The sequence below is a fragment of the Netta rufina genome, assembly GCF_964035555.1.
Source record: "Netta rufina genome assembly, chromosome: 1".
NCBI classification, from domain to species: Eukaryota; Metazoa; Chordata; class Aves; order Anseriformes; family Anatidae; genus Netta; species Netta rufina.
Window position 1 is genome coordinate 191239613 of NC_140123.1, and position 15276 is coordinate 191254888.

General features: G+C 44.4%; 1 protein-coding gene across 1 annotated transcript in view; it reads right to left on the reverse strand.

Moving 5' to 3' along the window:
- The window catches only part of LOC311222128 (sucrase-isomaltase, intestinal-like), a gene marked incomplete at both ends in the record, with an annotated part of 52379 nt that overhangs the window by 21593 nt on the left and 15510 nt on the right, over window positions 1-15276 (reverse strand). Inside the window, 4 exons of the mRNA XM_084306258.1 lie at window positions 1907-1991; window positions 2300-2413; window positions 6951-7082; window positions 7628-7753. Coding sequence (XP_084162384.1) covers window positions 1907-1991; window positions 2300-2413; window positions 6951-7082; window positions 7628-7753 — 457 coding nt within the window. The remainder of the gene's footprint in view (window positions 1-1906; window positions 1992-2299; window positions 2414-6950; window positions 7083-7627; window positions 7754-15276) is intronic.

The following is a 15276-nucleotide window of genomic DNA, read 5'->3' on the forward strand; positions in this document are numbered from 1 at the left end:
TTTACAGTGCACATAGTAATCTCAAGTGTAAAAGTGGTTTATAGAAAATTGATTTGAAGGATATCTGTTTTTAGAAGGTCAAACCGCAGGTACAAGTAATCATGGTTATGGTTTAGATAAGGAGGCTGAAGGATACATTGCCAAACACCTGAGCCACTGAGAGTGGAACTCGTATGGACTCAGGTGCCCATGACAAGAGTGAGCCCCCAAAACCATGCTGACCCCAGGGAGGTCCTGGCTTGCTGGACTGGGCTGCTTAGGTCCGACCTCACACCTACACCAGCTAGGGGCTCAGACAGCCAAGGGCATGCACAGTGTTGGCATAATGTGGAATATGATAGAAAGCTCTTAAACACGGGATGAAAACATTGGGTACCAGCTCTACTGCACCTTGGAAGAGATGCCTTAGAATCCTGCCTGCAACAGAGAGACCAACACCACAAGCTGCAAGTAGAAGGAGAACCTTCGCACAAGAATGGGCAAGCCAAAGAGAAAGCTCAGTTTCACAGCTCAGGAGACTCTTTGTGGGTCCATCCCTCACTCCTTTATTTGTGAGGGTGAAGGGAGCTCTGCTGTTTCAGTCCTCTTACCCAAAGGCTTACACCTCTTTTTGCAGCTCTGAATGATGGCAAAAATAGGGGGAACTTAAGGCAGGGGTGGAAATCATAGAATCATAGAGTCATTAAGGTTGGAAAGATCATCTGGTCCAACCATCCCCCACCACCATCACCACCCACTAAACCATGTCCCTAATCAGCATGTCCAACTTTTCCTTGAACACCCCCAGGGACAGTGACTCCACCACCTTGCTAGGCAACCCGTCCCAATGTCTAGCTACTCTTTCTGAGACAAAATTTCTCCTAATTGCCAACCTGAAAGTCTGCTGGTGCAACTGGAGGCTATTCCCTCTTGTCCCAAAAAGTCTCATCAGTGTCTGTACCTAGGTCAATGACAACTTGATCGAGACCCACAGTGTTAGTATACTGTAGTTACAACCAACAATTTTCCCATAATGAGAGTGGACATCTAAATCTTAATTTAAAGCTCTGCTTCTGGTTTCAATAGTTAACATATCTTTTTATAATTTTATGTCACGCTTTTGTTATGTTTGAACTTCTCATGTATTCAAACTGAAGAGAAATGAGGTTTAATAAATAAAATGAATAATTGACATGACAGTACAAGAGCCTGAAGGAAAAAAGGGGACATATTTCCAATATTTCACTGTCAATAATTCCTTTATGTCTCAACTTCCTGCTGTATATTAGCCTTACTTGGGTAGCAGGGCTTTCCTGGGGAAATGTTGGCTGGATTAATTGCCAGGAGCACTGGCACTAATTGTAAGTACTCAGGGCTTCCTGAGGGAGAATGAGCATGCCATTAACCCTGCTACTAGAAGAGGTGTTCCCATTCCTAAGAGCCTCCCATAGGCTTGGGCCTTTAAAGCTTATTTTTAGCCTATAACTAATTTCTAATAGGGGACTGGAAATTTATTTCCTATGAGAAAGAAAAGATTTTGAATTAAGGAATCAGGAAGAGGCAATCTTCCTTGTTGTGAGTTGTAGAAAAGGCAGGGACTGCCCAGCCCTGAGACTAGCAGTGATGTTGGTAAAGCAGAAGAGTTACTCCTTCCATAAATCTGCATCTGAGTTATAGTCTACAGGTATCTTGCCCTTTCTATGATGCAGGCCCATTGCTCAGAGAATGGCAGGGAAGGCCATTTTTCTTGCCTTCTTACAAGGCTGCCCCACTGACAGAAGATTTCTTATGCTTGGTACTCCACTGAAGCTGAGACATTTGTGTCCTGGATGAATCTGTAACTGTACACTTGGAAAATGAGAAGATGGAAAATGTACCTAAGAATTAGCCTTTTTCAAAAAAAGATTGTCAAGAAAACTTTACTTACTAGGAATGTAAGGAGGGTTATTGATATCATTATCAGCACATCCAGGAAACTGGCCTCTTAAGAAATTAGATGGTTCATTCATATCCTTTAATAAAGAGAGTAAGACAGGTCAAAACCCTTATTTACTCTTGAAAAGAAGGGAAGGCATACGTAATCAGACTTACAATCCAGATCCCGTCATAGTCAAGGACATTCTTAAACTCCAGACACAACTGGGTCCACCACTCAACTGTCCTGGGGTTGGTGTAGTCAGGAAACACTGAATGTCCAGGAGGCCAGGCCTAGGGTTCACAGGTACAAATGTCTGATTATTGTCCTATTTCTGCTACACAGCTTCTTTAACGCTTTGGAGCTCCATTTAACCAAAAGAATAAGAGAATTTAGTAAACCAACCTCTCCAACAGCAGGAGTTACACCGTCAGAGTTGTTCACCCAGACTCCCATTTCCTCTCCAAGGTCGTATGGCTTGTAGGTTCCCGGTTCTTCGTCCTTACTTATGAAAGGATCCTGAAAGCAGTGATTACACTTCCTTTATCAAGATCTCAGAAGTTATTTTTTCTATTTCTATGTTTTAGAAAAAAAAATGATGTTCTTAGTGCAGATTGCAGTAACATTGGAGTAAAACGGCACTAAAATTTAGCAGGAGTTGAAAGCAAATAAAAATTTAGGAAAAGTTGCTAAAGAGATGTTGTGAATATTTTTTGTATAAGGCATAATTAAGTAAAACTAATAAATACCCTCATGATTATTTTTAAGAGACTTTCTATATTCAACTGATTTTGAAGAGGCATCAAATTTTGTTTTCCTCCCTTCCAAAGTCACTAAACTTGGGCAGCTCTGGATTCCCTCCAAGACAATCATCATTTCAGCTTCATTAGCTTCAGCAGCTCATCTCTGGTATAACTCAAACAACCCAAGGGGCTTGAAGTTGGGACACATCCAGCCTTGTTAGCCCCCTCTTCAGACCTGATGTTGGACGAGGAGGTTTTATGACAACCTGGTGGTGAGTAACCCAAGTCATGAAGCTGGAGTGGCCAAACTCCTCTGCTCCCTGCAGGTGCATCCTGCAGCTCACCCCTCCCGTCCCCATCACCACTCAGAGGTACTCACCACCTCCCATTGCTGCCAGTGGCATGGACACCACCAGTTTTCCTGCCCCAGGTCAGCCACCAGTGGCCACTGAGCTCATTGAAAAGGAGCCTGAACTGGCCCACCATGCCAGTAAGCCCTGAAGGCAGGAATACTTTGAGATGTCACTGAAGAGGTACTGTTCGACTCTGCTCAGCAGCCAGCTGGGACTAAAGGAGGTTACTGTGCTTGGCAGTACACCCCTAATTGGGAGCAGCTCTCTGCCTTGCGCTGTTTAGAACAAAGGAAGATTGCAGCCATTTTAGAAGAAGGGAATTCTTCCCTTTTCTCTTAGAAAATGTTATCCCCTCAGGTTCTGCTTAAGGCAAAGAAACTCTCAGTTATGACACACAATGGAGAGTAATGCCACTGAAATAATTCTGCCATTATATCTCATGCACTAATTCAAATGAATTTTAATTAATAGCTGATAGAAGTGTAACTGCTATACATAAGGACAAAAAATATACTATCACAAATGGTAATTCCTTTAAGGGCATGTTTTAAAGCTCGTTTAAATACCTAAATTAATTGCTGATTTACTTGTAAGCCCTACGGCAGCTCTAGCCCCTGTGAAGAAAGTATATTCTTCCAAATAAAAGCCCCTGCTTAATTCCCACCTTAAATGCAAAATTGAGTTCAGCTTTAACTACGTAGCTCCAAGATCAGCTTCATAATTAAAGAGTGTAAGTGTCCATTATGTTTTTAACTTGTTGAATAGTTCAGCTTTGGAAAAGAGAAAACTGTCCATCTTCAATAATTATCTTATAATTGTGGAAAAGATGGCTCTCAAGGGACTTGAAGGCTGGAAGAAGTCAACTTAATTAGCTACTCCTGATCCAAACTTCTTGTTTCCTTCAGCTGAAAGGTTATTCCAGTGCATAAATCTAATCTATTATGCAGGTTTTGCAATGTCCTAAAGGGAACAAAACCCTCCCAGCCCTGGTTTTGCAATCCACAGGTTGTTCATGGGGGAAGGAAGTTTATTGCTGTTAAATCTTCCTTAGCTCATCTTTTAGTATCTCTTGGAGAGGAGATGCAGAGCATCCATACTTCTGACTGACTGCTCTGAAACCTGGGGCACCCAGCACTAAACCAGACCAGCGCAATTCCACCTAAAGCTTCAAAAATAGATTTTGATGCACATCCAGAAATCTCATCTATCTCTGGAAATTTTAGCTTCTACAGCTCACAGAGCTGGACTTGAAAATGTTAAAACACTCATGGTGTATTTTGAATCATAAGCATGTTGCTATTGACTCTTTTTTATTATTATTAAGAAATTTGTCACTCACCATTCCTAGCTGTTTCCATTTTTAGTTTGATTTAATGGAAGGTATACAAGGTCTTTCATTAAATTTCCTGTTCAGGAATAATGTTTATAATTTTACATTCTAGTCATTTTTACTTTCAGAAATTCTTTCTTTGTTTCTAAACAATACATTTGTTCTGACTCAGAATAAGTCACAGCTGAAGTATGCATGTTATTCAGCTCAATAATGATAACCAAGTACTGACACACTGAGGCAAAATCTCCCTTACAGGGAGGTGGCCTCTAAAAGACACCAGGAGAGAGGAGTGCTGAGACTGCATTGAGAGACTCAAATAACGGGGCCATGCTGCTGTCAAGGTGACCACAGGGGCATGGAGGGCTCTCAGCATTAGTGTGGGGACCAGAGTGCCTGACGGTGAGACACCAGCCACCCTGATGGTGGTGGCACAACTAAGTTCAGGGTCCCAGCCTCAAACAGGCCACCAGCAATTGCTAGTACTGCTGGCTCTCCAGTTGGGTTGGACAGGGCTTTGGGCAATCTGGTCTAGTGGGAGGTGTCCCTGTCCATGGCAGGGGCCTGGACTAGATGATCTTTAAGGTTTCCTTCCAACCCAAGCCATCCAATGACTCTATGATCTGCATTTTGCTTGTGACCACAGTTGTCTGAAATGCTCCATACCAAGCAGAGGGACTGCACCCATCTCCCACAAATCCATTCACAATCCATTCACCAGAGCTTTTACATGACATGAAGTGTCTGCAATCAGAGCACATTTCCTGAAATCATCAAGAGGGAGGCAACAATCTGCTGCACTTGGGCAACTCACTCATTACTGTCACTACCCGAAGGGAATCTAAATAGAAAATTGCTCTTTCCTTATCAAACTGGATTACACTTGCCTTGATTGCAGGTAGCATGGCTTTGCTCTCAGTTGGGAATGAAACCCTTCACACCGTTCCAGCCCCTGACTCAACTTACAGGAATGATGGACATCGCTAATCAAAGCCAACAGTCAGAATGTGACAGAAACATCAGCAATTGTAATAAGGCAAAGAGAGAAATCTTTACTACCAATACAACTTATGGTTCCCACTAGCTTTTCAAGAATTAAAGGCAAACTGTATTTGCCTTTGCTTTTTTTTCTTGCAAACTTATCTAAAGTCCTAGAGTGCAACACAGCCTTTATTTACAGTTTAGGGGAAAGGAAGGACTTCTATTAGGATTCCCATTGGCTTATTGCACAAATGGATAATTATTGATATGTTCCCTTGTATCTGCCTAACTACTGAAATTAGATTTATGCAGCAACAGCTCCTTGCCCTGCTCTAGCATGCACCATCTGAAAAGCCGAAAGTGCTTTAAAAGTGTCATTGAAGTTAAATTCACGAGAAGATAACATTCCTTACCCACTATAGCTGCTGCCTGCAGCTTCCTAACCTGCAAAACCACTGGAGACATCCTGACTGTGATGAAAAAGAGATGAGTACTGTGTATTTACTGAAGGGCAAGAGTGTGCACAGGAGAAGCTACCCCAAATTCAAGGTATTTTGTTCATGTATTCGTGTCTCACAAACTTGTTTAAGACAAATCAATAAATAAGCAGGTGGTATTTAACGTTAGACCTCTACGGGATTAGATGGTTTTTAGAGAGGTGTGGAGGATATAGGGAGCCCAAACTGCATAGCAGTTAGAAAGAACAGTCAGTCCTGACTGCACACGTGCTCACCTACAGATGGGTTAGCTATTTACAGTGATGGTGACAGCAACATCTTATGGACCCATCAAAGACTACTATTTAATTTACTGGCCTCCAGTTTCCTCACCACTATTGCCATCCACTGTATCTTCTGTGAAAAAAAGCAACTTTGGTGCAAGGATATTTATGTGCACTTGCTGGAGAAAAATGGTAATATTTATGGGCAAAATTGATGAAGGAAAATGGAAATCTCTGATTTTCACTTCTGCCTAAATTAATTCCTTTGAGTTTCCCTCTTTGGAAATCTTCCAAAGCTGCTTGGACATGGTCCTGGGCAACCTGCTCCAGGTGGCCCTGCTTGAGCTGGGCCTGGAGACCAGATGGCCTCCAGAGGCCCCTTGCAACAACAACCTCTCTGTGATTCTGTACTTCAGTACTGGTTACAGGTTCAGCATATATTTTCCACAAATGTTCATGCAAACAAACTTCTCTCACATTAATTTAGACGAAAAGTAAATATAAGGCAACATGATTTATAATTACCATCTCTCCAGATTGATTATGAGATTTTTTTTCCACCGTTCAGCTATTTCTGTGTGCATGCTAAACTCATTTGCCCATTATCAGAAAAAGAATTGCATTAAAGCAATTCTGCCTGAACTCAGAGCTGAGCAGAGGCAAAATTTATCATAAATAAGTGGAAAAATATGAAAGTAAATTGATGTTATGGTATAGAGATGGTACTGGTACACACAGGTATCTTATAAACATAACACATTTAAAAGTGAAGTCTGTGAGAAATTGTTCAGCTCTTCTCAAAAAAATGACAAAAATGGAAAATGTGCTACGCTAGCATGCATGCATTAGCACCTAGATACTGCTATGAGCATTACGATGCAAATAGTTCTTATAAATGGAGAAATAATTAACATCATATTTAATTTACCAGAATAATGACGTTGTGCATTCCTGCTTTCTTCAGCTCCTGGAGGTACTCTGGCAGACCTGCAAAATTCTCTTTGTCATAGGTAAAATCCAGGCGACGTTCCATGTAGTCGATGTCAAGATGCTGGACATCCTAAATATTTTAAAAGCAAACGTTGACTTATTTTATACAGAAAATCAGTATGTGTAACTGTGTTCCTAAGAAGGAACTAACCTATGAAGCGAGAGCTAAGTGTTTGGCTATAATAACTGTAAAGAATTGAGGCCAAATTCAGCTCCTGTAAATTTATGTGACAGCAGTGGACAAAGTGGACATGTGGAAGTCCTAGGTTAGCAACTGTTTGGCAGTGGTATGCGTCAGCACTGCCACAGTTCATGTTTAAAATGCCAGCACCTGGTACTGCCAGTTGATTGTTGTTTCAGCAGGAAAGCAAACCTGTACCCAAATCACCTGCAATGCAGCCAAGAGCAGCACTTTAAACCCCATGTTTCGGGCCAATTTTAAGCATTCTTTTGACTATTGTAAAGATATGACTTGCGAAACCACTACATAAGACTATGAACATCCTTTTGCTTTACAGTTCTCTTCACAGGATAGTCACATTTCCTCTAATATAATCATATTCATCCCAGTTCAGATTTTAAAATGAACTTACACAGTGAAAAAATCATACTTACGTAGGGGATATCATAGTGGTGCATGCGGTTGACGGTTTCCTTTAAGACATCAATGCTGCCGTAACCCCACCGGGAGAGCTGAAATCCCAGGGACCAGTAGGCAGGCATGTGCGGGCGTCCAATGGCCTAGGGCAGGAATGAGGAAAATACAAGTTCAAAGGCTGAGGTGAAGATTCTGGGGAGAGAAATTACCCTGAAACACCAGGAGAGGCTCCCAGCTCATTTAAGCCACAAAGATCAGAGCACAGATATCACACTCTCTTGAAATACCCCTTACTTTCTCAAACAGCTCACTGTAGAATATACTTTATTGTAAAATATGCAATATACTTTAAAATGAGCTTTAAAATATAGCTTCTTCTGGTGGACCCAACTCTTTGGTCAATAAACGGCAAATCTCCGACACTGTGCAGCAATGTCAGCTTGGCTAATTTCTGTTGTCACATCCAGCTGAACTAACTCATCTATTGTTTATTGGAGCTCTCTGAAGTTTTAGTTTTATTTGCACACCTCCCCGATGAAATCCAGTTGCTTATGAGTGCCTGCTGATATTGCTGGCCCACAGCGATGCATTGCCAGGCATCACCAAACCCCTCCAAGGTCAGAGTTACCATTCGCTCCATCAAAATTCTCGTCTGAAGCACAAAGTAATGAGTTAACTATGATTTTATAAATATTTGATTTCCGGCTCCGCATAATCCAGATGCAAATTGCACGAGGAAGCTCGAGCAGAGGGGCACGAGGCATCCTGCTCTGCTCCCTGGGGAGAGCTGCTCGGGCAGCCGCAGAGCAACAACCGTTGTTCTGCTCCAGAAACATGCTGAAACCTTCCCTTGCCTCATGGGTACACAACGGTGTTTCGTGGGGGCGATATCCCCAAGTCCTTATGCCCATTTTAAGCAGTTAGAACCCATGAAATTAGACTTTGTTCAATAATTCCAACATTGTTGCAGGCAACACATGGAAATCAAGGTGCTAGCAAGCACCCATGATTATTTATCAGTCACAGCTATTGACTCCCTTTGGCTAAATAACCGTTCCCCCCTTATTTCCTTGCAAATCTTCATAGTTAGGTAATTATACTAAGAAGTGTAAAAGAACAAAACTTGAATATTGGCAGCTAAAAATCCATCTTCTTTAGTTAACTATAAGGAAGCAGTGCCAGCACTCCGTATCAGCTGCATATCTAAGCTCCCCATCCATCACGATGTGTAGAGATGCCTCTTGCTATGGGGTTTTCTCCAGAAAGTCTGTACTGGGACAGTAATGCTGGACTTGAAATTGCTCTAAAAGAGGTCACAAAATCCTAGAGGTGGGATGCACATACTGCAATGGACAGAAAAAACAGGTGGAGGAGAAATGCCTGGAAAAGCAGAGGGTGTTTTAAACTTCCTGTTAATGGTTTGAGTCCTCCCAGCAGGGGTGTGATGGCTGAGCACTGCATCTCCCCTGTGTGGTTGTTCCTCATCCCATTCCACTGGATTTACCTGCTATCACCCTCCTCAACACCTACATGCAGCTGGAGAGAAAGCCCCTGAGAAGAAGCAAGGGCAGCTATCAGCTGCTGTGCCCTTGCCAGGACAGACCCTGGGCAGATGAAGGTGGCCCCAAACCATTCACAGGGGACACCGGTGGCAGAGCCATGTGTATTATGGTACAGTCTCCTCTGGTTGCACCTGTTGTTAGTTATTTCCAGCTTATGCAGATGCACCCGATCCCCAAGACCATCCTTCCAGCTCTGCTGGGGTTTCCTGTGGAGAGCTGGACAGGGAGTGATGGCTTGGGATGATCTCCAGGACGCCCTGATGTCTGGCACTGTGGTGTCCAGCACAGCACAGCAGGCCTGGGGTCAAGATGTCTGATCCCCTGTCACAACAGCACTCATTTTATGAAGGAAAAAGTTATCTATGGAGGCTACAAAGCTTGTTTTAGCCCAGTTAGGATGCCAGATGAGACCCATGATCCCACCACTTTGTGCTCGAAAAGCAGAGGCACATTCTGCCCACGCTTTCTCTACTGTAAAAAGGGTGACCTCTCGAAACAAGGTTAAAAAAACAGACCGAAACAAAAGAACTCCCTAATGAAATAAAACCTTTTGCACACAGGCTTCTTCCTTTGGATAAGAGGAAGAGGGAAAAACAGCTGATAAATATTAATCCTGCTGCTGGACGCAGAGCCTGGAGCCCTGGCAAGATGCCTGCATGGCACAGAGACCAGCATCCCTGTTGTCCCCTGAGCTGGCTGTGATGTTTCAGAAGCAGTGGGAGCCCCGTGATGCCCCATGCTGCTCCTGGATAGGGGATTATACCCCTGGGATGCACCCCAATGAGCTTGGGACATCACCATTGTCCAGTTCAAGAGCTGGAAGGGGATTTACTTCCACCCTGTGTGCTGTGTTGAGTTCTCAGGTGAATGGAGATGGGGCTGGAGGTGAAGCTGTGGTCACCAAGGCATCAGGCAGGTGCCTCCCGAGGACACAGCCCTGTTACCAGTGCTGGGGGATGTGCTCTATTCCCTGGTCCTGCAGGCTCAGAGCTGCCATGAGGCGAGGCAGCATTTTGTGACAGCATCCCCTGAGGAATTTGGGATTAAGGTTGAACAAATGGAAGAAAATCCACCTTGCAAGCAAGATATTAACTTTTAAAGCAATTAGTTCCCCAGGTTGGCCGGGCTGGCACGGCTATGCTGAGCGTAATTGAAGTGAACAGAACATTTGAAGAGGAAGGATAAAAACAGGGCAGCTGGGAAAACAAATGTTCTTTTTTCCAATTATGCTGTGGACTCTCTCTAATGGATCCCCCTGAAGCTTCCTGATAAAGTAACTGGCATATGGTACCTCCTTGCAGATGGATCAGCAGAGGCAGAGCTGCAATTCTGCAAACCTGAATCTCATGTTGGATTTGATATATATTTAGGATCTAGTTAATTCATATAGATTGCAGTCTGCATACAAATGATCATAAAATGCTGTACACAGAGAAAGCCTGCTCGGCAAAACTGGCTCGCATAGAATCAGACAAGGTAAATGAGGTATGGCGGGGGAACTGAGGGAGGAAAACATGAGAAATGCAGAAACAGCAAACATATGGAGTATACAAACTGAGGAAAAAAAAAAAAAAAAAAAAAGATACAGTAGTGCAGAAGTAGAAAAAAAAAATAGATGCTATTTTTCCTACCTCGATTCCTCCTGCACTTGGTTCACAAATAACTCCAAGTGTTGTTTAATAGATTCACTGTTACTTTTCTCCAGGTTTGCATAACTTGGCCTTATGTAATTTTTGCTTTTTTTTTTTTTTCAGGTGCACCTGAGAGCGGACACATCTAGGAAGTACCCTGGAAGGGCTCCTCAGTGAGAGCCAAGCTCAGCAAACAGCTAAAGGCAGGTGATCTGCATGCACTCTCCCTGTGCTTGCACACTCAAATATTAGTAGCACGCACGCTCAAAAAAATATTAGTACCATGAGCATCTCAAACCAAGGATGTGAACCAAGTCATAAATGCTAAATAGCAAACCAGGATCCCATTAACATCATGACCAAAGACTGGTGTGGAAGGGAAGGCTGAAGGGTTGTGCCCTGTCTGTCACAGAGGCCATAGAAGGAGGTGTTCCCTCCCATGCTTACAATGGAGCTGAGATCTCCAGCAGTGCAGCCAAAGAGCAATGCAGAAGGTTGCACTTTAATCCTCACACCCTAGTTAGTGACCCATGGCTACATACAGGTGCTCCTAAGACCCAGATGTCTGTCTCCAGCTCGTCCCCCACAGCTGAGGAGGCAGGTGAGTGCTGTGGGTGCCCACTCAGGCAGAGGTAACCTGAACCCAAAGTCTGTGCAGAGAAGCTGCACTCTGTTTTAGGAAAGCAAGAAGAAAGGCCCTGCAACGGCTGAACAACTACAAAGATGCTCACAGCCTCACGAGTCTAAAAATGTTAAGGGATTCAGGCATCAAGGTCTTCAAACCTCTTTCTTTGCTGGACACCTACCAACTGCTTGGTGGTTCCTGGGGGACCCATGGATTCAGCTGTGAGACTGCTGACCGAGCAGGCTCCCCATTTAGCTCTCATGTAAGAGGCTGGACTAGAGACCTCCTGAGATCCCCTCTGCCCAGAACTGCCCTATGAGGACAGCGAGGAAGAAGAGAAGCAGCAATTTGCTCTCAAAACAGAACTGAGAGTCATGCAGTATGCCCCATTAAAGCTTGTCACTGGATAATTTTCAGTAAAACAACAAATTCATGGTCTTCACTCCACCCAGAAGCTGTTACACTTGGTATTTGTTCCTTTCATTAAACTATAACTTTCCTGAGTGTCTTGTTACAGAGCTTGTATTCTACTGCTGTGCACTGTTACCCTGCCTTGAACTGCCTCCAGATTTGGCAATGATGGTCTGATATTGGGGCTGGCCCATCCCTGTGCAGGGGCCACCCCTGGGTGCTGGCAGCAAGCCACAGAGGTACACAGAGAAAGTCTGCATCCTTCAGAGACCCCACAGGGAACTTCATTACAAGGCTTTCCTACCTCACTGCATAAAAGCACCAAGTCGAGCTAAGCAGATAAATCTTGTGCAGAAACAAGCATTATGGGGGGGGGAGGGAAGGGTCACTCAGGTCTGGAAATGCTATTGAAGCAAGAGAATAAAATACATGAGAAGGTGCCTGGAGCAAAATACTTTGCTTCAGGCACAGCTCTCTTGCCAAGCTGGCATTTGTCCATCCCATGGTGCCAGAGGGGATGCCCCAGAGGGGATGTGATGGGTAGTTCCTGCAAAATGCCCCGTTGCAATGGCTTTGTGCATCTGCCTGTGTGGGTAGGAGACAGGCACCGTGTCCCCAGGGAGCAGCCTGGCCCCACCAGCTGCAGGCTCCTGAGCTGGGAGCTCCTGACATGCCTCTTCCCAGAGGAATCCCATGCAAACAGCTGGGAGAGCTGAGGGATGCTGCTGAGCACCGCCTTCCAGGCACAGGTCACGCTCCTCCCTGCCAGCCCCTCTCCTTCCCCTGGGGGTGACAGTGACCTCAGTGTGAGTCCTCTCAGCGGGACACAAAATGCAATTGAAAAACAGAGCCTTTTCTGTCTCCTTCACCTTCCCACATATCTGGTACATAAAAGCCAAATCATTACCCTAGAGACTAATAATATGGTAATTGTAACATTCGCGATCCGGGAATTTCAGGATGTTTACTGAAGAAGTTATTATTTCACCGTGAAATTGCTACCATGCATTCTTTAAGATTCCCTAGAGAGCGGAGCACAAGCTTGAAGAATACAGAGCAGGGGATTTTTTTGTCCCGGCATGTGACACGTCTAGCTTGGAGACGCCCACCGGCTCCCCTTTACCTTGTTTTCTCTGCTCCAGCTCCATTTCCAGAGAGGCAGGGGTGGAAAGCAAGCTGCCAGCACTCATCAGCTGGGGAATGAGAAGGCTCTCATTTTATTTTCAGCTGCTGGCCACCTGCTAAGCCGCAGAAACTCTGCCTTCAAACACCAGCGAAAGGCTTTGAAAAGAAATGGGGATGGCTCTCACCTACTTCGTGCTGCTGCAATGACATCCCTGAAATAAGTGCTTTCATCACAGAGATCACAGCCCTGTCTAGGTGGATGGGTCACTTCTCTTTTCTGGGCTTGGTTGCCAATGTGGAAGTTCAAAAACCTGTTTGCTGGTTGATCTATGGCACCAGGGCTGAGGGACAGGTGGGGAAGGCGTGTAGAGGGGCTGGTTCCTCTGAGGGACACAGCTCCATGGCTCCTGCTGCAGGACACAGAGGACCAGCTGCAGCACCCGAAGCTCTGCTTGGAAAAGAGAGGCCAGCAGAGCTTGGACAGATCTCTTTTTAGTCATTGCATCTTGTTAAAGCCCCCCTGCTCTCACTACTGAAGCAGAGCAGGAACATCACAAACCACCTCTCGGCGTAGCAGCCCCTCCGAGCAGGTTTGGAAACCTTTGGCCACTTTTGTCCAAGACCTCCAAAACATGAGGCACTCACAAGTTTTGTAACAAACAATGTCAAAGGAAAAAATAGACACAAATCACACCAAAATCCATCACCCCATCCTCTGCCGAGACGCAGCCTGCTGCCAGACAGCATCCCTAGCTCTGTCACGGGTCTCGTGAACAGGGTCCTAGGGTGGAGGTGGCAGAAGGGGGCATCGGGACACAAAACCACAGAAAGCCAAGCTCCAATCCTGTTTCTTATGCGACATCTAGTCACCTCTCTCTCTCCCTTTATGTGCATATATACATAAATACATTTTTATGTACAAACTTTTTGCACTCACCACGTATAGTGTAAATATGGGTTTATAAAAGGACACCAGAGCTTTGCATTACTTGCTACAGTTTTATGGAATGGGATGACAAAAGAGAGCATCCAAAATACAGGTGTGGTACCTAAGATCAGGAATTTTTTTCTGTCTTTTCGTATGGACTGAGAAACACTGGTACAGAAACACTTAAAATAATCCCCGTTTTTTTCCCTCATTCTGATTTTTCAGGCCCACACCCCAGTGCCACATGCTGGAACAACCCCGCTTTCTAAGGAAGTCCTGAGCAAACCATGCAGCACCTGAACCTGGTGGCCTTCCCACCAAACCTGGTGGCCTTCCCACCAAACCAGGACCTTCCTGCTCCTGTCACCAGCAGTGAGAAGACCCCGGTAGCCCCAAACCACCCAGAATGAAGAGGCTGGACCAGCTCAAAGCAACCATGAGGGCTCTTTCTAGGTATGCAAATGAAGCAAAAGATGACTGCTGATTTAGATTATTAAGGGGAAAAAATAGCTGCTTTGATTATGTTAACTAAGCCCTTCCTCATTGTTTCCTCCCCTCACAAGCTCTCTGACTCATGCAAATCAAGGCGATGACAAGGGGAAAAGGGCTGGAAACTCCGTCTGGCTCCCTCAGCTGAATGCCAAATACAAAGCAAGGAGAAAACTACCAGCCATACTGGATTTTTATATGATTATGTCATAGGTGGTGTTTGTATGGTGTGAGAATGGGCCACACAATAAGAAACTAAGTATATAGATACAGCCAGCTCAGCTCTCTCCCATTGGCAAAATCCCAAAGGTGTAGCAATAGGGAAGCTGCTGCAGTAATGCACAGTATGGCCCGGGTGCTGATAGGAAGGTCCCTTGACTACAGCATTCAATGGTTTTTGATAAGTAAACCTAGCAAACTTCTGCCTATCAGCATTTCTATTTTATTTTCAAAATAATGCTCAGTTAGAATTATAGAGGAAGTGTTTACATAATAATATGATTACAGCAGCAAAAGGAAGGCTTGGAAAGCACCTAAAGATGACCACAAGATCAGCTTCTGGCTCTTAAACAAACCTAGACTACTCCTGGGAAATCTAGATTGCGATTTGTTCAACCTGGTTTTACCAACTTCTGACAGGGGACATTCCCCAGCCCCCCTGAATAGTCCATTCAAGTGTTAGATTCCTCTTATAGTAAGAAAGTAATTCCTACCACTGAGTTTTCATCTTCTGCAAACTAAGTCAGTGCTCTATTCCCAGCAGATACAAAGAGCAAGCAGGTACCAATCCCATCGCAAGAAGCCTGCTGTTATCCCCTTGTTTGAAATGATTTGTGCTAAGTAGCTGAGCAAAGCTGTGTGGGAGAGGGCTCCAGAAAAAATAAAATAAAATAAA